Source organism: Haliotis rufescens, unplaced genomic scaffold (assembly GCF_023055435.1).
Source record: "Haliotis rufescens isolate VD_foot unplaced genomic scaffold, xgHalRufe1.0.p SCAF_4, whole genome shotgun sequence".
Classification (NCBI taxonomy): domain Eukaryota; kingdom Metazoa; phylum Mollusca; class Gastropoda; order Lepetellida; family Haliotidae; genus Haliotis; species Haliotis rufescens.
In genome coordinates this window covers 38,586,053-38,606,932 of record NW_025964112.1, presented here as the reverse complement: position 1 = coordinate 38,606,932, position 20,880 = coordinate 38,586,053, and the positions used below count along the sequence as shown (strand labels likewise).

Sequence of the window (20,880 nt, the reverse complement as noted above, 5' to 3'; positions counted from 1 at the left end):
AGTCTTTGGTATCAGCAGTAGACACGTTAAATATTTTTAGAGCACAGGTAAATACTTCGTCCAATGTAGGGCTGGGACGAGTCCAAATTTACTACCCGGGTACCCACCCCCTATTACCCTACCATACCCGGTACCCGCTGTAGGTCTCAGGAGATGTCTCAAAATGTCCGATTGGGAACATTTTAAGCATAGCCCTGGCAAAACGTATTTAGATACATGTATTAAACGATATGGTCATTCACACTGAAGTTGACTTAAGTTATATCTTTATTCAACCATATTAAAAATCAGAAGGAATGGGTGCATAGTCAGAAAGAAATGCGAACATTAGTGACTTTAGTGTAACCATAGAGTTCTAGATAATTTTTGTCATTAAACAATATATCACGTGACTAACCACAGGTCCAGGTAGTCCTGTGGGTACCCGGGTCCTACTCAGTACCCACCCGACCCAGGTACCCGAGTTACCCATCCCAGCCCTAGTCCAATGGTATTTTGGTCGTCTGAGGTACATTTATATGATATAAAGTATACAGTATCTCGTGCTTCGTGAAACTTGTACATTTAAACATGACAGGCCTTAAACAACAAACACTTGACTGCATGAACCAGACAGCTGGTAACATGAAATCATGCAATATGCTTTGAATGTGAATGGTGGTGTTTGTCCCTGCAGTGTATGGTTTGAGAAACTCAACTATTTGCCTGGTCACTAAGATAGATAGTTAACTGATACTTTAACAGGATATAAACCTACAAGTCACAATCTGAAGAAGGGAAATAACTCAAGGCTTCTACACTTTTCTGCCAATCGCCCTAAATGAGTGAGTTGGGTTTAACGCCATTTTGAACATTATTCCAGTTATATCACGGCGTGTCAGCTTGATGTAGGACAAAGTCCCGAAGTGATGCAGATCTCAGACGTTTACCACTTTGGCGAAACCCATGAGTGAGTGAGTGAGTGAGTGAGTGAGTGAGTGAGAGTGAGTGAGTGAATTGGAGATAAAATTTTACGCCGCTTTTAACAGTATTCCGGGTATGGTGCTGACAAACCTAGAAACATAATTGGGGCGAACCGGGATTCGAACCCACAATCATAGGTTTCTGGCATGCCCAAGGGATGCAACTCTGCACAGCGAATCGCAGCACCTTAGACGACTGGGCCACCCGTGCCCCCTGAAACCCATGAGCACGGGAAAGGTGCTGGAAAACCAAGATACGTAATCAGGCCAAACCCATGATCAAAGGTATCTTATGTGACCAAGGGATTCAACTCTGCACAGCATATCTCAGCACCCTAGATGACTACACAACTACAATACAGCTGTCATACAGAACTATTGAATACTTAAGTCACATGATGACAAACTTGAATTGAAGACCTTAATGTAGAGATTAAAGATTTAAAATGAGTTGTTTTCTCCAAATTCTTCATAAATGTTTCTTGGGACAGCATTATTTTATGACATTAATCCCTTAATATATAAATCATTTCAACAAGTCGGGTCCCTAAACTTTAAATTAACACATGCCATTAGTGTGCAGGGCTCCTTTAATAACTTAGGCCATTGAGTATTTACTCATGTTATCATTCACATTGGGTATTGGATAATTTTCTTAGGGAATTCAATACTTTTTAACTCCCTTGGGTATTTTAAAACCAATGTGTAGACAGTTTTAAGATAATTCTGCTTAAAAGACTGTTGCAGATAACTTCTAAGTTTCTTCTATTCAAGTGCTGCCCCAAGTGTGTCGCATAAGCTCACAACACCAATACAATTCTCAATCACAATAAGTGAGACATAGCCGTTTGATGCATTATTCACTGCAGAAGAGTTGATAAATAGGTGATGTCTGCATTTGATCAGCAAACAAAGATATGTAAAGACATTCAAGTACACAAGCTGAAAAGGATACATTGGGGAATAATACAGTGTTGATAACTATCAGGCTTTTTTATTATTTCATGCATACTTTTATGTAACTCCAAATTAATTTGGTTATGGTGATTTTTTTGCTCATTTTATCTGGAGTTCTGAGCTTGAATCGTGTATCATTCTAACCCTAATTGTACATATTATTGTTTTTCTTAAACAGAAAGCTTGTCTGGCGAGATAAGTGAAGCAAATTCCAATAAATATTTGGTCAATTTGTCAAGTCTTCATGGTGATTGCACTCTTTTTCTCAAACTAACCATACACTACATCTAGTTCACCCTTGTCATGTCCGAGTTAAGATGCTTCTTCATCACTCTGATCATCACCAGATTGTTCTTTGGCACTCTGCGTCTGTCCATTTCCTCGGGAGTCTGAGACAAAGTCCCATTCCTTATCACCTTCAGATGAGCCGGAATCCCCTCCAGGAGACATTGGAGCATCTTTGGCCGTCTGCTCACAAGCAACTTGGATCTCTCCCTCCAATTGGTTCCCAGAATTGGATGAAACATTTTCAGCAGGATCAGTCGCACCAATTTCTTCTTCATCAGATGCTTGTTTCTTAGAATCATCAGCCTCCTCATCGGAGTTGGGTTTTTTCTCATGTGGAATGTCTGTCGGGGAATCACTCTGTCCTTCATCACTACCAATCCTCAAATATTCATCTTCCGTGGAGTCGCCCATAGCCATATTATCACTTTTCCCAGAATCCGGAGCCTCTGCCAGTTCAATGCTGGACTCATTGGAGGAAGACTTTTCAATATCTGGGTTCACAATATCATAATCGCTATTACCACTGTCAGTCTTTTCACTACTCTCAACTAAAGTATCATGACAGTCATCAACGGTCTGAGTCTTTTCACTACTCTCCACAAAATCACCATGGGAATTATTGGCATCAGGATCGACATCATCGGTGTCTTTGCTTTCAAGTTTGTTTCCCTCTGAACCAGGTTCAGTTTCCTGATTTACATTTTTGTCTGCTGTATCAACCATCTCTGCATGTTCCAATCTACCCTTCTCAATACCCAAGGGATCACCCAGCATTTCCTCTGCCACTGAAGCAGACTCTTCACCAGCATCTTCATCCTCACAAGTGTCTAAGGAACCATCCAGATCCACGCAACTGAAGCTAGGGAAAGCTAGAGCAGGTGCCCTCTCTCGGTAGTCAGCCTCCACCTCCGTGGAGCTCTCCTTGTCAGTGGATTCCTGTCTTTGCTGGCCGGGAGCTTCTAGAGAAGGATCAGCACCTTGATGACTGGGACTCTGCATCTCAGACATTTCTGTACTGTCTGTTTTCCCACTCTGATGAACTGGAGTGTCCATTGGTCGAATCTGGACATCTGTGAGTGACCCGGTCAGTGGAATCATGCTGTGGTTGTCCTCCTTCGCTGTAAACTGACCGGATGACCCTGACAGAAGGCTCTTGTTGTCCTGTTGCTGGACGCTCTGAAGGTGACGGGTTGAGGTGATTAAATCGCTGGAATCCAAAAAAGGTTTGTCAATAATTGAGTAGAAACAAGTTGTAGAGAACAATGAACAAGTTACTGTTACAGGTCTTCCCTTAGGCAAAATTCCCGAGCCTTGGGTAAAAGAACTTATAGCACAGTACTAATTCACATAGTTGAGATGCTTATGTGAGAAAAAACATGCTTAATGACATCATGTAGGCTGAACATCCCAGCCAGCAGACTTGTATGGGATCTCAAAAAACTAATTGACCAATCTGAGGTAAATCTTGAAAGAAAACAACTTAAAAGCAGTGTGCTCTTCCATATTCTGCTGCCTAGAAATAAGTAAAATGTAAGAACAACCAAATCATTTATTGTTGCTATCAAAAATAATTAAATTATTCAAAACACTGAAATTAAAACCTGTTGAAAATTTATCTCCAAAAACGAATTCAGACGAATAATGAGAGGAAACAAAAACATATATTTGAAATTGGATTTTTTTTAGTTCTATTTCATCGACCTGCCAACCTAACCCTTTGGGCCAAAAATCCATACCCTACCTAATTAAACATCAAAATGTTTGCATTTGTTTTCATAATAAAGTAAATGGACAAATGTTTCAGTCAATTTGAAAAATAACTGAAATATTTAGGCATTTTGTATATAGTCTAAGTCAAAATTGCAATCATTTTAAACATTGACTAACATATATCCACTCTACTCACAGTTCCCCAGAGGAGTCGACGGAATGGATCCCCTCCCCTGCCATGTCTGCCATCTGGATCTCCCGGACCTGCCTCGGTCCTGGTGGCTGCCTCATGGACAGCAGCAGAGACAGCCTCTGGTGCAGCGTCTGCCGCTCAGACTTCACCTTCGCACTGCAACATAGCAACATCTGACAATAGCAACTTTGTCCTGGTGTTTCGAAAACAACAAGAGTTTGCCACTAACGTGGCTATATCCCCCGCCCCTGTTGCAGAGTTTATGACATAAATATATCTAAACAAACCCTAACCTATTTTAACCGAGGTGGAACTTGTCATGGAAATTGTAAAAAAAAAAAGAGCTTGGAACCTAAGTCCATCTTGTTGCCATGGAAACGTAAAAAATAAAATTTCTAAAATTTCTAAATAGCAAAAGGCACCAGTTCAGCATGTACTTGACAGACCTGCAAAGTTTCATGAACAAATATTGAACGGTTTATGAGTTATGCTCCGGAAACGAAACATGACGGACAGACAGACTGAGCCTGTTTCTATATCCCCCGCCAACTTCCTTGGGCAGGGGATAATTACTGTAGTCCACAAAAATAATTTAATGTTCGCTTTTGAAGTATAAATTGATAAATTGTTTAAGGAACATATTTCCTCTTGCATTGCGAATGGATACAGAAAACATTCAGCACGTTCAAGATTGCCTCTAACATGCTAGACATTCTACATGGATGTATGTGTGTCAAGGCTGATATGCTTGAGAGTAAATAGATAAAGTCACAACAGTCTAGACAGATCACTAAACAATGTTAAATCCAATGCAAAACTGCAGGACATGTGGTCTGCTCTGCTAACAAAGGGAGACAAATCTGACAATCTTTTTTTTGTTGATTGACATTTAAACCAATATTGTAACAGTGTATTTTGCGATTGTGAATGTTTTACAAAAAGGTGGACAAGTACGTATAGATGAAGATAAGATTTATCTCCCTGTGTTAACTAAGCAAACAACACATCTTATAATTTTGATAAACCGTACATAGGAAACCTTTCCCAATGCCTCTTAATGCTTCAGCAACTCTTTCAATATTGAGAATCACACAAATTGATTATCATTTCTGATCAGATGGATAAATTATTTACCACAACAGCATATAGCACACCTGTAAAACACCTTCATCAAACTCCTTTTCACACTTGTGTACACGATCACAACATACAGTATCAAATTAGAAATTGTTATTCTGGTATTCCAATGTCATGCTAGATGCTGCATCCACTGATGGTAACCGATGTACAAAGGTATCTTACAGCTGTTCCTGGAGCTCCAGCACAACATTCTCCAGCATCAGCCGGTCTCGCTGCCCCTCCGCCTCCACATACTGCAGCCGCATCTCCATCCGCTGGTTGTCAGTGGAGATCTCCTCCACTTGCCGCTCTCGGAGACGCACCAGCTCCTCCAGGTAACCCTGATACACAGGTGAGAGTTAGACAACGAAATATTTCCTGTTTGTCATCCCGAAACAAGGTCAGCATAAAAGGAACTGAAATGGACGTACATAAATAATAGTTGAATGGTCTACCTTTTGTTCACAGGCACTCTTGAACTTATGTTCCAGGTTCTTGTACTTGTTCCTCCAGCTGGCGTCGTCCACGACATCCTCGCTCATGATGCTGCTGCTGATGCTGGAGTTGGACAGCTCTCTCATTTCCTCAAGGTCACTAGAAACACTCTCGGCACTGGAGTACAGGGGACATTACTAAAAAACATGGCTCAACTTCTTCAAAATTTCTCAAACTGAACCATTAACTGTTCCTCTTTTACCATCTTTCCGAGGCAAGAACGTCCATTAGCCTTTTTATCGTAAGTCTTGTATCCACCCTTGCCACATCAAGCCCACTTGACTGTGCTAAATATGATTGGACTATCGCACATATTGATAGTCCAATCAGAAAACGTTTCACAAAATCAACTTCCACGACAGGTACACCTTCGTATGAAAGGGATTTACTGCTGCCTGTCTTTGTTTACACGAATGTGTTTTTCATCTTTTAAACCCCAAACGATTGTTTATGTTTTTGTGTCTGGGATGAAATCGTGAATGTTTTATTATCTGATCGACTAAGTTGTCATCTTTGGTAGTAGCCATCTTTGAGAAGCTATATAAGACAAGAACAGTGATCTGATTGGATATTGCATCTTCATTACAAGGGGCACAACTTGAGGTGGCGCCAGGGTTGAGCCAAGGAAAAGTGTCCTTGATGTGGCAAGGATAGGAACTAGGCTTTGATATAGGCTAGTGGACAGGAAGATGCTCTTTTAAATACAAACACTGTTACCTTTTGAGAATAGCCTTAATATAACATGTAAGGAAACCAATTATAGAACTCTACACAATACAGCCAAACGAAGGATGTTTGAATAGATGGACAATGAACAGAGAAATAATGTATCAAACTGTGTGATATACAACAAGAGTCATCAGGAGATGACATATCCCCCTGGTCTGGTGCAATTCGGAAATGGCGTTTAGCTACTTATACCACACTTTTGGTAAATGGCTGATGGATACCTTCAGAGCAGTGAACAAAATAGTAATGCTGTTCAGTATTTTTCAAAATCCCAAATCATCACCAGTTCCCCACTAGACTGATCAATATAGCAAGTTTCAACAACAAGTATTTACCGATTTTGGAAAACGGAAAACAGCGGGGTGACGAACAGGCATCGTGATTGCAATATCCGCCCATTTTGAAAAAGGACAAGATCTGTGAGTGAGTGAGTGAGTGATATGTGTTAAATCCCGCTTTGAGCAGTATTCCAGTTATATCACTGCATGTCAGCTTAACATGGGAGGAAAGCTCGACGTTTACCACTTGGTGATACCCATGGGTCTGTTGCTAAAAAAACTAGAAACATAATCAGGGCAAACTGGGATTTGAACCTACAATCATAGGTTTCTAGCATGCCAAAGGTACGGAACTCAACACAGGGTATTCCAGCACCTGAAACAACTAGGCAACAGTTCCAGGAACATACCTCTGGTGGAACTGCAGGAATGGTGTGAAGTCTATGACCAGAGGTCCCAGCAAGTCCATGTTCTCCCCCTTCAGGCAGAAGCTAAAACCACATCACATTCAAATAATTTTTTAATTTGAAGTTTACACGATATACGGCTTTTCCATTGTTGTGAGGTCGGTCACATGACCGCGAGATTGACGTTTATAAGTGTATGAACGACACAATTTGACGTTCATACATTTTTCACGAGACCGTGTTCTTGAAATGACGTAAACACTGACGGACTACATCCACATTCCTGGGGAAACCCTGGTAATTCCCTAGCACGAAAACATGCATAAGCGTTCTTTCTGATCATTTAGAACCTATATTCTACGGCCCATCCTAATGAACAAACGAAGAAATGCACATCTAAACTATCGTAGTATCGACTCGATCCGTGCCTAGGCTGACATTGACCGTCTCCAGCAATCTATGAATTTACCTTTGTGTCTGTTTGACGCATCTTTATTCACCTTTCAATGATCGGCCATTTGATCAATGATGACTAATACATGTAACCGCCACAGGTTCATTAACAACTTCGGAAATCTCTCCCGTCACGTTTATCGTGTCGGCCATTTTGATGTCTTGTACTTAAATAAATGTATTACAACACGCTGTCAGTGTGACTGACTTACTGAGGTAGTTCTTTACAGACCTTTCTCATCTAATGAGGATATGATTTGAACACATGTGCTGCGTAAGATGTTTCTGAAGAGCAAGTTGTGCCCATGTCACCTCTCTTTTTGAGGAACTACTTTACTCCGCGACATAGCTGGTTGTTGTATGGCTGTCAGTGTAAACATGTAGTCACACGTACTATATATAATTGTGTTTAGATCTTGGCCTACATCCTTTGAGGTAAGAAATTGTGATAAAAAAATTATAAGAATTGACTTTCCGACATTCATACAGTTTGGCCCTCACTCTATGAAGGTTCGTACTCCAATGAACTCACACAAAGTGAAGGTCAATTCTTAAATAAACATCAAACACATGTAGTTATCATGACTACATATCACAATCAAATACACATTAAACATGTATGGTTAATAGCGGCCCTTCTCACCTGAAGTCTATAGTATTGAGGCCCAAGAACACCCCACATAGTATGACAATCTAGAGGGCTCTTCTCACCTGAAGTATATAGTATTGAGGCCCAAGAACATCCCACATAGTATGAGAATCTAGAGGGCTCTTCTCACCTGAAGTCTATAGTATTGAGGCCCAAGAACACCCCACATAGTATGACAATCTAGAGGGCTCTTCTCACCTGAAGTCTATAGTATTGAGGCCCAAGAACACCCCACATAGTATGAGAATCTAGAGGGCTCTTCTCACCTGAAGTCTATAGTATTGAGGCCCAAGAACACCCCACATAGTATGACAATCTAGAGAGCTCTTCTCACCTGAAGTCTATAGTATTGAGGCCCAAGAACACCCCACATAGTATGACAATCTAGAGGGCTCTTCTCACCTGAAGTCTATAGTATTGAGGCCCAAGAACACCCCACATAGTATGACAATCTAGAGAGCTCTTCTCACCTGAAGTCTATAGTATTGAGGCCCAATAACACCCCACATAGTATGACAATCTAGAGGGCTCTTCTCACCTGAAGTCTATAGTATTGAGGCCCAAGAACATCCCACATAGTATGACAATCTAGAGGGCTCTTCTCACCTGAGGTCTATAGTATTGAGGCCCAAGAACACCCCACATAGTATGACAATCTAGAGGGCTCTTCTCACCTGAAGTCTATAGTATTGAGGCCCAAGAACACCCCACATAGTATGACAATCTAGAGGGCTCTTCTCACCTGAAGTCTATAGTATTGAGGCCCAAGAACACCCCACATAGTATGACAATCTAGAGGGCTCTTTTCACCTGAAGTCTATAGTATTGAGGCCCAAGAACACCCCACATAGTATGACAATCTAGAGAGCTCTTCTCACCTGAACTCTATATAGTATTGAGGCCCAAGAACACCCCACATAGTATGACAATCTAGAGGGCTCTTCTCACCTGAAGTCTATAGTATTGAGGCCCAAGAACACCCCACATAGTATGACAATCTAGAGGGCTCTTCTCACCTGAAGTCTATAGTACTGAGGCCCAAGAACACCCAACATAGTATGACAATCTAGAGGGCTCTTCTCACCTGAAGTCTATAGTATTGAGGCCCAAGAACATCCCACATAGTATGACAATCTAGAGGGCTCTTCTCACCTGAAGTCTATAGTATTGAGGCCCAAGAACACCCCACATAGTATGACAATCTAGAGGGCTCTTCTCACCTGAAGTCTATAGTATTGAGGCCCAAGAACACCCACATAGTATGACAATCTAGAGGGCTCTTCTCACCTGAAGTCTATAGTATTGAGGCCCAAGAACACCCCACATAATATGACAATCTAGAGGGCTCTTCTCACCTGAAGTCTAGAGTATTGAGGCCCTAGAACACCCAACATAGTATGACAATCTAGAGAGCTCTTCTCACCTGAACTCTATATAGTATTGAGGCCCAAGAACACCCCACATAGTATGACAATCTAGAGGGCTCTTCTCACCTGAAGTCTATAGTATTGAGGCCCAAGAACACCCCACATAGTATGACAATCTAGAGGGCTCTTCTCACCTGAAGTCTATATGGTATTGAGGCCCAAGAACACCCAACATAGTATGACAATCTAGAGAGCTCTTCTCACCTGAACTCTATATAGTATTGAGGCCCAAGAACACCCCACATAGTATGACAATCTAGAGGGCTCTTCTCACCTGAAGTCTATAGTACTGAGGCCCAAGAACACCCCACATCGTATGACAATCTAGAGGGCTCTTCTCACCTGAAGTCTATAGTATTGAGGCCCAAGAACACCCCACATAGTATGACAATCTAGAGGGCTCTTCTCACCTGAAGTCTATAGTATTGAGGCCCAAGAACATCCCACATAGTATGACAATCTAGAGGGCTCTTCTCACCTGAAGTCTATAGTATTGAGGCCCAAGAACATCCCACATAGTATGACAATCTAGAGGGCTCTTCTCACCTGAAGTCTATAGTATTGAGGCCCTAGAACACCCAACATAGTATGACAATCTAGAGGGCTCTTCTCACCTGAAGTCTATAGTATTGAGGCCCAAGAACACCCCACATAGTATGACAATCTAGAGGGCTCTTCTCACCTGAAGTCTATAGTATTGAGGCCCAAGAACACCCCACATAGCATGACAATCTAGAGGGCTCTTCTCACCTGAAGTCTATAGTATTGAGGCCCAAGAACACCCCACATAGTATGACAATCTAGAGGGCTCTTCTCACCTGAAGTCTATGGTATTGAGGCCCAAGAACACCCCACATAGTATGACAATCTAGAGGGCTCTTCTCACCTGAAGTCTATAGTATTGAGGCCCAAGAACACCCCCCATAGTATGACAATCTAGAGAGCTCTTCTCACCTGAAGTCTATATAGTATTGAGGCCCAAGAACACCCCACACAGTATGACAATCTAGAGAGCTCTTCTCACCTGAACTCTATATAGTATTGAGGCCCAAGAACACCCACATAGTATGACAATCTAGAGGGCTCTTCTCACCTGAAGTCTATAGTATTGAGGCCCAAGAACACCCCACATAATATGACAATCTAGAGGGCTTTTCTCACCTGAAGTCTATAGTATTGAGGCCCAAGAACACCCCACATAGTATGACAATCTAGAGAGCTCTTCTCACCTGAACTCTATATAGTATTGAGGCCCAAGAACACCCCACATCGTATGACAATCTAGAGGGCTCTTCTCACCTGAAGTCTATAGTATTGAGGCCCAAGAACACCCCACATAGTATGACAATCTAGAAAGCTCTTCTCACCTGAACTCTATATAGTATTGAGGCCCAAGAACACCCCACATAGTATGACAATCTAGAGAGCTCTTCTCACCTGAAGTCTATAGTATTGAGGCCCAAGAACACCCCACATAGTATGACAATCTAGAGAGCTCTTCTCACCTGAACTCTATATAGTATTGAGGCCCAAGAACACCCCACATAGTATGACAATCTAGAGAGCTCTTCTCACCTGAAGTCTATAGTATTGAGGCCAAAGAACACCCCACATAGTATGACAATCTAGAGAGCTCTTCTCACCTGAACTCTATATAGTATTGAGGCCCAAGAACACCCCACATAGTATGACAATCTAGAGAGCTCTTCTCACCTGAACTCTATATAGTATTGAGGCCCAAGAACACCCCACATAGTATGACAATCTAGAGAGCTCTTCTCACCTGAACTCTATATAGTATTGAGGCCCAAGAACACCCCACATAGTATGACAATCTAGAGGGCTCTTCTCACCTGAAGTCTATATAGTATTGAGGCCCAAGAACACCCCACATAGTATGACAATCTAGAGGGCTCTTCTCACCTGAAGTCTATAGTATTGAGGCCCAAGAACACCCCACATAGTATGACAATCTAGAAAGCTCTTCTCACCTGAACTCTATATAGTATTGAGGCCCAAGAACACCCCACATAGTATGACAATCTAGAGGGCTCTTCTCACCTGAAGTCTATAGTATTGAGGCCCAAGAACACCCCACATAGTATGACAATCTAGAGAGCTCTTCTCACCTGAACTCTATATAGTATTGAGGCCCAAGAACACCCCACAAAGTATGACAATCTAGAGGGCTCTTCTCACCTGAAGTCTATAGTATTGAGGCCAAAGAACACCCCACATAGTATGACAATCTAGAGAGCTCTTCTCACCTGAACTCTATATAGTATTGAGGCCCAAGAACACCCCACATAGTATGACAATCTAGAGGGCTCTTCTCACCTGAAGTCTATAGTATTGAGGCCCAAGAACACCCCACACAGCATATTGGCATCTTCAGACAGCATTATGGCTCCATCTAGGTAGTGCTTTCTAAAAACAGAGCAAATGATTTGTCTGTCAGTGTATTATCTGCAATTCATATACAATTATCCTCTAAGATTAAGAGTGAGCGGTGGGGTTTAACGCCAATGTTAAGAGTATTCCAGTTATATCACGGGATGTCAGCTTCATCATGTTCATAAGGGAGGAAAGTGATGCAGATCTCAGATTTTACCATTTTCATGAAACCCACAAGCACGGGTATGGTGCTGACAATTCTAAAAACATAATCAGGGCAAACTGGGTTTCGAACTTGAGACCATAGGTTTCTGTCATGCCCAAGGGACACAACTCTGCACACCGAATTGTGTCACCTTACACAACTTGGCCTGCACTGCTGTGGTCACAATCAACCTTATTATTACATATGGAAAGTGTTAAAATTACCATCTGAAAATTGAAATTGTTGCTATGTACATCAATTTCATCTTCCCGAGGCAAGGGAGTTAACTGACTATAATACTCCAGTTTCCAACCTTGCCTAACAAGGCTGGAGTTATATTTTGGCTGGACTAACGAGTCTATGCATAGTCAAATGATGAACACCAACCATGACTGCCCATTTTTTTCATCTACATCTTAACAGGTTTCTCCTCGAGATTTCCTAAAATACCAATCCCATTACAATCAGATCTTAATGCTCTCTTTAAACACAAAGATCGGCCAATCAGAGTGTCGCTTACAAGATCACAAAAGAGAAAATCCAAGTGTGTTTTCTAATCCTGCAACCTTGAAAAGGCTAACACAGGCATTCTGAACAAGTCTTAAGGGCGGTAAGGCTGATTTTGAATTCTAGACATTGTCTATCTATTGGATAGACATTTGAAATGAAAGACTTTCCATAGCCCGTGGAAACCATTGCCGTGTAATCTTGGCCATCTCTTAAACCTAAAGCTGTTAAGCTCGAGAAAGCTGCTTTCTGATTGGCTAATGTTGCCCCATCAACCGTTGCCATGTATGCATGATCAAAATGCTATTGTCTGATGTTCCCATAGGTTTCGATAGTACTTTACTGATGTATGGGTGTTATTGTAGACAAACATGGCCTTAAATCAGTTTTATATATGATAAATTGGGCTGTTTCCTCAAACACTGTATGCATAATCGGTTTCTAAAGTAAATATTGATTACTTAAAGAATGATACTGTAATGTGTCTCCAAATTAACACAAATAGCACCACTTATCAGCACTGAGTAAAGCACTTCCTTAATAACAATAAACAGTGTTTTCCTAAAAACAACACACAGTTTATATGTTTACTATGTTGACTTGCATTAAGGATATAAATAATTGAACCAACAACATTTCACTGATTGGTATGCAGAGAAGGTGTTAACAAGCTTGACACGAGTGGGTAGAACTTTTGACCACAGCAGTGATAACTCACCCTATGCGTAGTGTGTAATTCCTATTCTTTGACTGACATTGTTATATACTTGTTACAACTGCTACTCAATAAACTGTGTTTGTGTTTATATTCAAGTTCGTTTTTCTGCTATCCAAAGTGTGCAGTGAGGCCTTCTTATTGTTGGATGGTCATTTGGAGACATAAATGAGAAGTTAATTAATGCGAGCAAAGACCATTCGCATTTGATTCATGCTCGCTTTAATTTAAAGATTTACAGTATTTGATAAAGAAATCATTTTATCATATACTTCAGTGTGAAAGAATGAGTTTTTTGAAGTTGAGAAAGTGAAAATAGCACTGGATATTTTAAGCCAGTGAACATAACACTTTGACGGAACTATTTCATACAAGAGTTACCTCTCAGCAAATTATCTCCCTTTATCATAAGTGTACAGCTCTGATGTATATAACTGATGACTTCATTTTTAGGTTAGTTTCATAGTGACAAGGCAAAATAATCACGATTATAAATCTTTCTTCAGTAAACTACATTTATAACGAACGCTATCAACAAACTGACCAATAAAAAAATCTCATTAAGATCAAATCTAGGTTCTTGCTGCCGCTAAACAAAGATCTGAGGACATCCCACTACAGGTCACGTCAGAACGACCTTTTGCGAACTTTGACTTACCACTGAAATGAGTAAAAAGAAGTCAACAGAAGTCAATTAGAAAGCAGCTTCCTCGAGCTTCACGGCACTTGTTTCAACCTGGCGACTTCAATTTCAGACTACGCTTTCAAAACATGTTGACACAGCTATCAGTAAAGATTTTGAAAACTGAACAAACAAACTTTCTGAGTGTCTAACATATGGTTGAGATTGTATGGCAGTGCTTCCCACGTACTGTGCAACACCTCCTCGATTCAAATGTTTCTCCCACTGAAGCGAGAGATAGACGATTACTTTGACAGAATTAGTCGTACGGGCCTTGACTGTCGTTCAGAATACCCCGTTTTACCGTTTTTGAGGTTGCATGATTAGAAAACACATTCCGACTGTCACTTTCACGATCTGTTAAGCGATGCTTTGATTGGTTGGATGAAAAGTCGTTCTGACGTGACCCGTAATGTGATGTCCTCAAATCTTTGTTTTGCCATAGCGGGAACTAAGATCTGATTTTAATAAGATTGACCAATAAAACGAATATTTTGTTTTAGTCTCTGACACTTGTTTTAAATATACTGTATATGCTTATAGAGAACTACGGTTATTAGTGGTCCCTAAGAGTTTGTTATAACCATAGTTTACTGTATTTACAATACAGAAATACTCAGCTAATAATCTCTATTTATATCTTATCTTATACTCCATAACACATTTACACTGATCCTTGTACTAAACCTCAGTTATCACTTTGTACCCATTTGAACCCTCTCATCTTGAATACAATGCATGTTGATGTAATCCCTAGTTCTTATCTATGTCCTAAATAACCATAGAATCCTGTTACAGCTATCTTGAAGGGCTTCTTGACAGATTATGGGCTAGCTCTCAAGGGCTAACAGTTTTGTCTATTAGGAGCCAATAATGTGTTCTAGAAATATTAGTAAAAACTAATTTGTCCTCAGGTTGTACATAAAAAACTGGTTCACTAGGCATGCTGGATGTTCTCAAAAATTATTGGTCTAAAAAAGTTGTTTTCAGAGAAAGAGAGTGAGTGGTTTTACGCCAATATTCCAGCAATATCACGGCGAGAGACACCAGAAAAGGGGCTTCACACACAGTACCCATGTAAGGAATCGACCCCAGGCCTTTGATGCGACAAGCAAACGCTTTAACCACTAGGTAACCCATCTGTTCCCTCTTTCAGACAAGGACATTATGTGTCTTGAAGCGCTGACTCCTGAATTAATTTTATTTATTTTTAATCAACACCTTCCCCTTCCCCACTGTGTAGTACAATCATGGCACTCATTTAGAATAGGTCCCAAGAAACCCATACTTGTCAAAGGAGGTGACACAATGGATCATTCATGACCAAATCGTGTTATTCCGGGAACAAGCTGAATAGCGTCTCGTGCCCCTCTCATGGCCATTTTTGCGACCGGGTTCCGTCTTAGCGCAAATGGGCATACCTAAAACAATTGTCAACTCATTCTGTAATGGTTCACAGATATTTCCCCATATATTATATATATTTCAGATGCAATTTTAAGAACATCGGGAGTGGCGGAATTATACAGTATGATTGAACACATTAACTGTGTCATGGATATATTTTTAGATGCAAGATGTATGTAAAATTAAAAATTATTTCTGACGGATTCTATGACGAAGAACGCGCATTCTGATTGGTTTGTCGTATTTTCGCTCGTAACATTCACCGATAGGGCCCGATTCTTCTTGCAGGTTACGGGGAGGGGCGAGTGGTGACGAATGGCAATGGATTAGCAGTGTGAGATGTTGTTCATTATATTATTCACTGGTTTGTCTCGTCCAGACTCTGTAACTTACAAGCCACAGTGACATACCTGGAATACTGCTGTGTGCAGAGTATACATGTACAACCAATATTCACAAATGAAGCCTGAACTTGTGTTAAAATCATTTGCTAAATAATAAAAAGGAAACGTTAAAATAACTGCGGGTAACCAAACTATTCGACGATTTAATTATTACAAAAAAGGTCTTAAGCATGACAGAAATTGTCAGGAACTTAAGGATTTAATTGAAATTTTGTAATGACAATAATGAGATGCACATCAAACAAGTACAACACCTATCCACTACAATCAAGCAAAAATGCATCTTTGCTTGCCACCTGAAACAGACATGGGAGAAGCATCTTCCGTATCCCTTGCCAATCGATCACCTCCATGGTCTAGTGGATTGAGAGGAAGGCCAGTGGTTTGATCCCCAGGTGGTTCAGTCCCCAGGATGTACCACACCAAAACACATAAAACAGTGGTACTTGTTACCCTTCCTAGCTCTCAACATTAGGAGATAACAAGAACGGGTCGGCTAGGAGTCTGTGTAAAGTGTCTGAATAGGGTATTCATGTTAAACTGCAGCATGGTATCTCAGTGGGCTAGCACTATAGAACCAGCATTAGTCCAAACTAGTATGAGCAGCCACACATACACACACACAGACTTCACCATGTTCACTATATGAGTGGAATAACATGTTGAACACGACATAATACCCCATTTCCCCTCACCTCACCCTTGCTGTCAGACTGACCTTGTGATATGCTGCTGCTTGGTTGCTGCACCTAAATACTCAGACAACTTCTTCTCCATTAGTGCACACCGAATGAAGGCTCGGCCCTGGAAGAGAGGTGAAAGACATATGTTCAGCTGTGAAGCTCATATTAAAAACCCTGTAAATACAAGTTATTGACCCGGGTGGCTGTTGATGGGGTACAATGACATTCAGTCAGCAAGGCCTCTGTAGACAGGTGGCAGTAACAGGTTGTCACCTATACAAGATTTGTTCATACTGAGCAGACTGTGTGACATCCAATTTCATGTATCATTGGTGCAGACTTCATAAACTCCGTGCCAGTGCCAGCAATACAATGCAGACCCTATCTCAGCAGAATGTCACTTCATATTCTCTAAAGCTTCTACACAGTGATCTATCCTAAACAAATGGCGACTTCATATATTCTCTATGGCATCTAAACAATGATGGGGGGGCACTGGTTGCCCAGTTGTCACAATTCGCTGTGCAGAATGCATCCCTGGGGCACGCCTGAAACCATTGACAATTGGTTCGAATCCCGGTTCGCCCCGATTATTTTTCTAGGTCATGCTCGTGGGTTTCACCGAAGTGGTAAACATCAAAGACCTACATCACTTCAGGCTTTCCTCACACATTAAGCTGACATGTTGCGATATAACTGTAATACTGTTAAAAGTAGCATTAAACACAACTCACTCACACACTTTACAAAGATGAATACCATAAATAGTTCTCTATAGCATCTATACAACGATGACCTCACCTTAGCAGATGGAGACTTAATATTCTCTATAGCATCTATACAACGATGACCCAACCTTAGCAGTTGCAGACTTAATATTCTCTATAGCATCTATACAACCATCCCACACCTTAGCAGTTGCAGACTTAATATTCTCTATAGCATCTATACAACGATGACCTCACCTTAGCAGATGGAGACTTAATATTCTCTATAGCATCTATACAACGATGACCCAACCTTAGCAGTTGCAGACTTAATATTCTCTATAGCATCTATACAACGATCCCACACCTTAGCAGTTGCAGACTTAATATTCTCTATAGCATCTATACAACGATAACCCCACCTTAGCAGTTGCAGACTTAATATTCTCTATAGCATCTATACAACGATCCCACACCTTAGCAGGTGCAGACTTAATATTCTCTATAGCATCTATACAACGATGACCCCACCTTAGCAGTTGCAGACTTAATATTCTCTATAGCATCTATACAACGATGACCCAACCTTAGCAGATGGAGACTTAATATTCTCTATAGCATCTATACAATGATGACCTCACCTTAGCAGATGGAGACTTAATATTCTCTATGGCATCTATGCTTGCTATACAGCTCTGGGGCACATGTCGGCACGCTGCACGAACATACTCCCAAAAGGAGCGATTGTCCCCACCTCGGTACCATGTTCTGTGAGCTGTAAATAAATAATATAGTACCTATTGGAAACAACTGACTGAAATGAGATCATCTAAAAAACAAATTTCATATTCAATAATTGCAAAGGAAGAGGGCATACACATGGTCACCCAGGTATGTGAGGTGAGGTGAAATGGGGTTTAACGTCGCCTCCAAGATTATTGCACTTATATAGCAACATGCATGTACGTGTGCGTGGCTGCTTGTACTAGTCCGGACTGATGCCAATTTATAGTGCTAGCCCAGTGAGATGCCATGCCGCAGTTTAACATGAATACCCCACTCAGACACAGTATACTGACTTCAAGCCGACCTGTCCTTGTTTTAGCCCCTTTATGCCAAGCGCCAAACAGGGTAACAACAAGTACCATCTTTAAACGTCTTTTGGTATGACGCGACCAGGGATCGAACCACGGACCTTCTGCTCTGCGGGAATGCGGTCCCCAGGTATGTAGCAGGGCGTGGAGTCATCCCACAGTTGACATCCTTACTTTGTCAGCTGGAGTATGGGGTTAACCTACTCGGTCACATGAACAAGGTGTCTGACCTCCCATTAGGTCTGTGGTATGAATCCCAGCAAAGGACTCAGAAATACATATATATATATGTAGGTGCTTTGAGAACTTGCAATTATTTACAATAAGATAAGGAGGATTTGAGAAAAACTACAAACATGATTATATATCTGACAAAATGTGACAGTTTTTGGACAACATACGCCTGATTCTGTGTAGGAGCACTTGTTCAAGAACTGCACAGAAGTTGATGAATTCCTCACACTCATCGTCAATGTTGCTGAAACAGGCCTTGTCTATAAGGCTCTTCACACAGAATCTGAAAAATAATAAGCATAATAAGTGGACAGGACACTGAGCGGCATAATCGAAATCAGTTAGGATGTCTGTTGGTATGCTTCACTGCAGAACTTGTCACATATCAGGAGTTATCCACTTCCCAGAATCAGAAACATAGAGTGAAAACCTCAAAGATATGGCACAGTATATCAAACAAAAGGTTAATTACTTCCCACTTACTATTACAAAACTTGAATGACACAGCAACACTGACTTATAACCTAGCTGCATCATGTACTGTATCATGTGTATGATGTCATCGATGTAATAGCCCCCGTGAAGATCTGGGGTAGAATAGGTCTTACTGTATATAGTTTACTGTACCCCTATGTGCATATGTAATATCTATAAAGGTTTGCATTAACAGCACCTGATAACAACTGGGGCTATTACCTTACCGCCAGCCATGAAGCAAAAAGCTAAACCGGATCAGAACAAGCCTTATTAACCAGTCATTTGACCAAAACACAAAATGGTTGATAGCAACAGCCTCTTGTCAGCCAGCATGCATAGAACATGGAGAATTTCTACTAAATATTAAATAATGGTACAAGTTAACATTTAAAAAAGTGTTGCAATACATATTTTATCCAACTCATGTATTGTGACATCTATCACTCTGATTATTAATTTGCCTTTGATTATTTTCCACAAGTAATATTGAAATAGTCAACAGCTCAATTTTGACTCATGTTTTACATTATATGACATGATTTGTGAATTAATTGATTAGCAACCACAGATTTTCAGTAGTCCTCACAGGTTTTAATCATCTGAGTTTACCAGACATACTTATCAACTACTGACCAGAAATGATGATAAGATGCGTTTTCAATATTCTTCCTAGAATTGCACCTTTCTGATCAGTCATTTCTGGTCAACACATTCAGAAATTGGAAATACAGTCTGTACTACATCGATCAATACATACATGACCTAATTTTAAGATTCTTGTATCTCAGTATAAAGCCTACACACCATCAGTGAGCCAAAGGCGTATATATATCTACATACATCTTTGAGTGAGCTGTTACAGCTCTTTACAGAAAATAAACCCATATGAATAAATCTTCAGTTGTTGGCATGACGCTAAAACAGCTAAAATAAATCAAATAATTATGCATGCTTCAATCACAATGACACTTGTGAACAATGACAAATATTGAACAAAACTAGAGAGTTTCAAATCAGAAACGAATTACATGATAAAAAAAATAATGTGTCAGCATGTAAGGATATTGGACAATTAAGATCATGCTGTCAACAACTTGATACAACATCACTTATGGACTACCAAAGAAATACGAAGTAGACATACATGCTGATTAGCAAAAACCTATTCTGGTCCTGAGATTAATGTCACTTGGAATTAAATTTGACAATTCATCAGGAAGTGATATTTAATGAGCTATCATGACCCCGTTCAGTTAGATGTTCGTTTCCTTTGTTCTCTTGACGTTTATCTGATATAAAATACGTCATCACTGACATGAAGGATTACATCGAGGTATAACTGTGAACTCTCTAAATCAATTACAAAATTTGAGCGACAACAATTTCGATGTTGATGTTCACAAATGACAGGTCACCCTTACCTGCAAACAGAAACGACATTTCGTCTTGCAACTTGGATCTGTCGGTTGGAAAGCTTGGTGCTCGTGTTTCTGTTGTCATCCATCGTTCCCACCCCTCATCTATCTATTGTTTACAGGTGGCGGGCGGAAAATGTAAACATGACACTCTACGCTCATGTGATCATAGCCCATAGGTTATGTTTGACCTTAACCTTTGACCATCGACAAATTTAGGTTTTAAACTAAACATTTTTGAGTTGTGGGTAGTAATTTTTAACCCCAAAAAATAATCTCAAAGATATAA

General features: G+C 40.5%; 1 protein-coding gene across 2 annotated transcripts; it reads right to left on the bottom strand.

Annotated features, from left to right (window-relative positions):
- Positions 1-1,172: 1,172 nt before the first annotated feature.
- LOC124134673 (RUN domain-containing protein 3B-like) lies at positions 1,173-20,798 on the bottom strand. 2 transcript variants are annotated; one of them, XM_046499621.2, is made up of 10 exons: positions 20,598-20,798; positions 18,867-18,982; positions 18,013-18,146; positions 16,700-16,785; positions 12,005-12,094; positions 7,142-7,222; positions 5,685-5,841; positions 5,413-5,570; positions 4,114-4,266; positions 1,173-3,414 (listed from the first exon to the last, which is right to left on the bottom strand). In XM_046499621.2, exons 1-10 carry the CDS (start codon positions 20,678-20,680, stop codon positions 2,232-2,234), a joined length of 2,241 nt encoding a protein of 746 aa, XP_046355577.2. In that variant the 5' UTR covers positions 20,681-20,798; the 3' UTR covers positions 1,173-2,231. The 2 variants fall into 2 exon arrangements, with proteins under 2 accessions (XP_046355577.2, XP_046355578.2); XM_046499622.2 differs by having other exon boundaries at positions 5,685-5,823.
- Between the last annotated feature and the right edge of the window lie 82 nt (positions 20,799-20,880).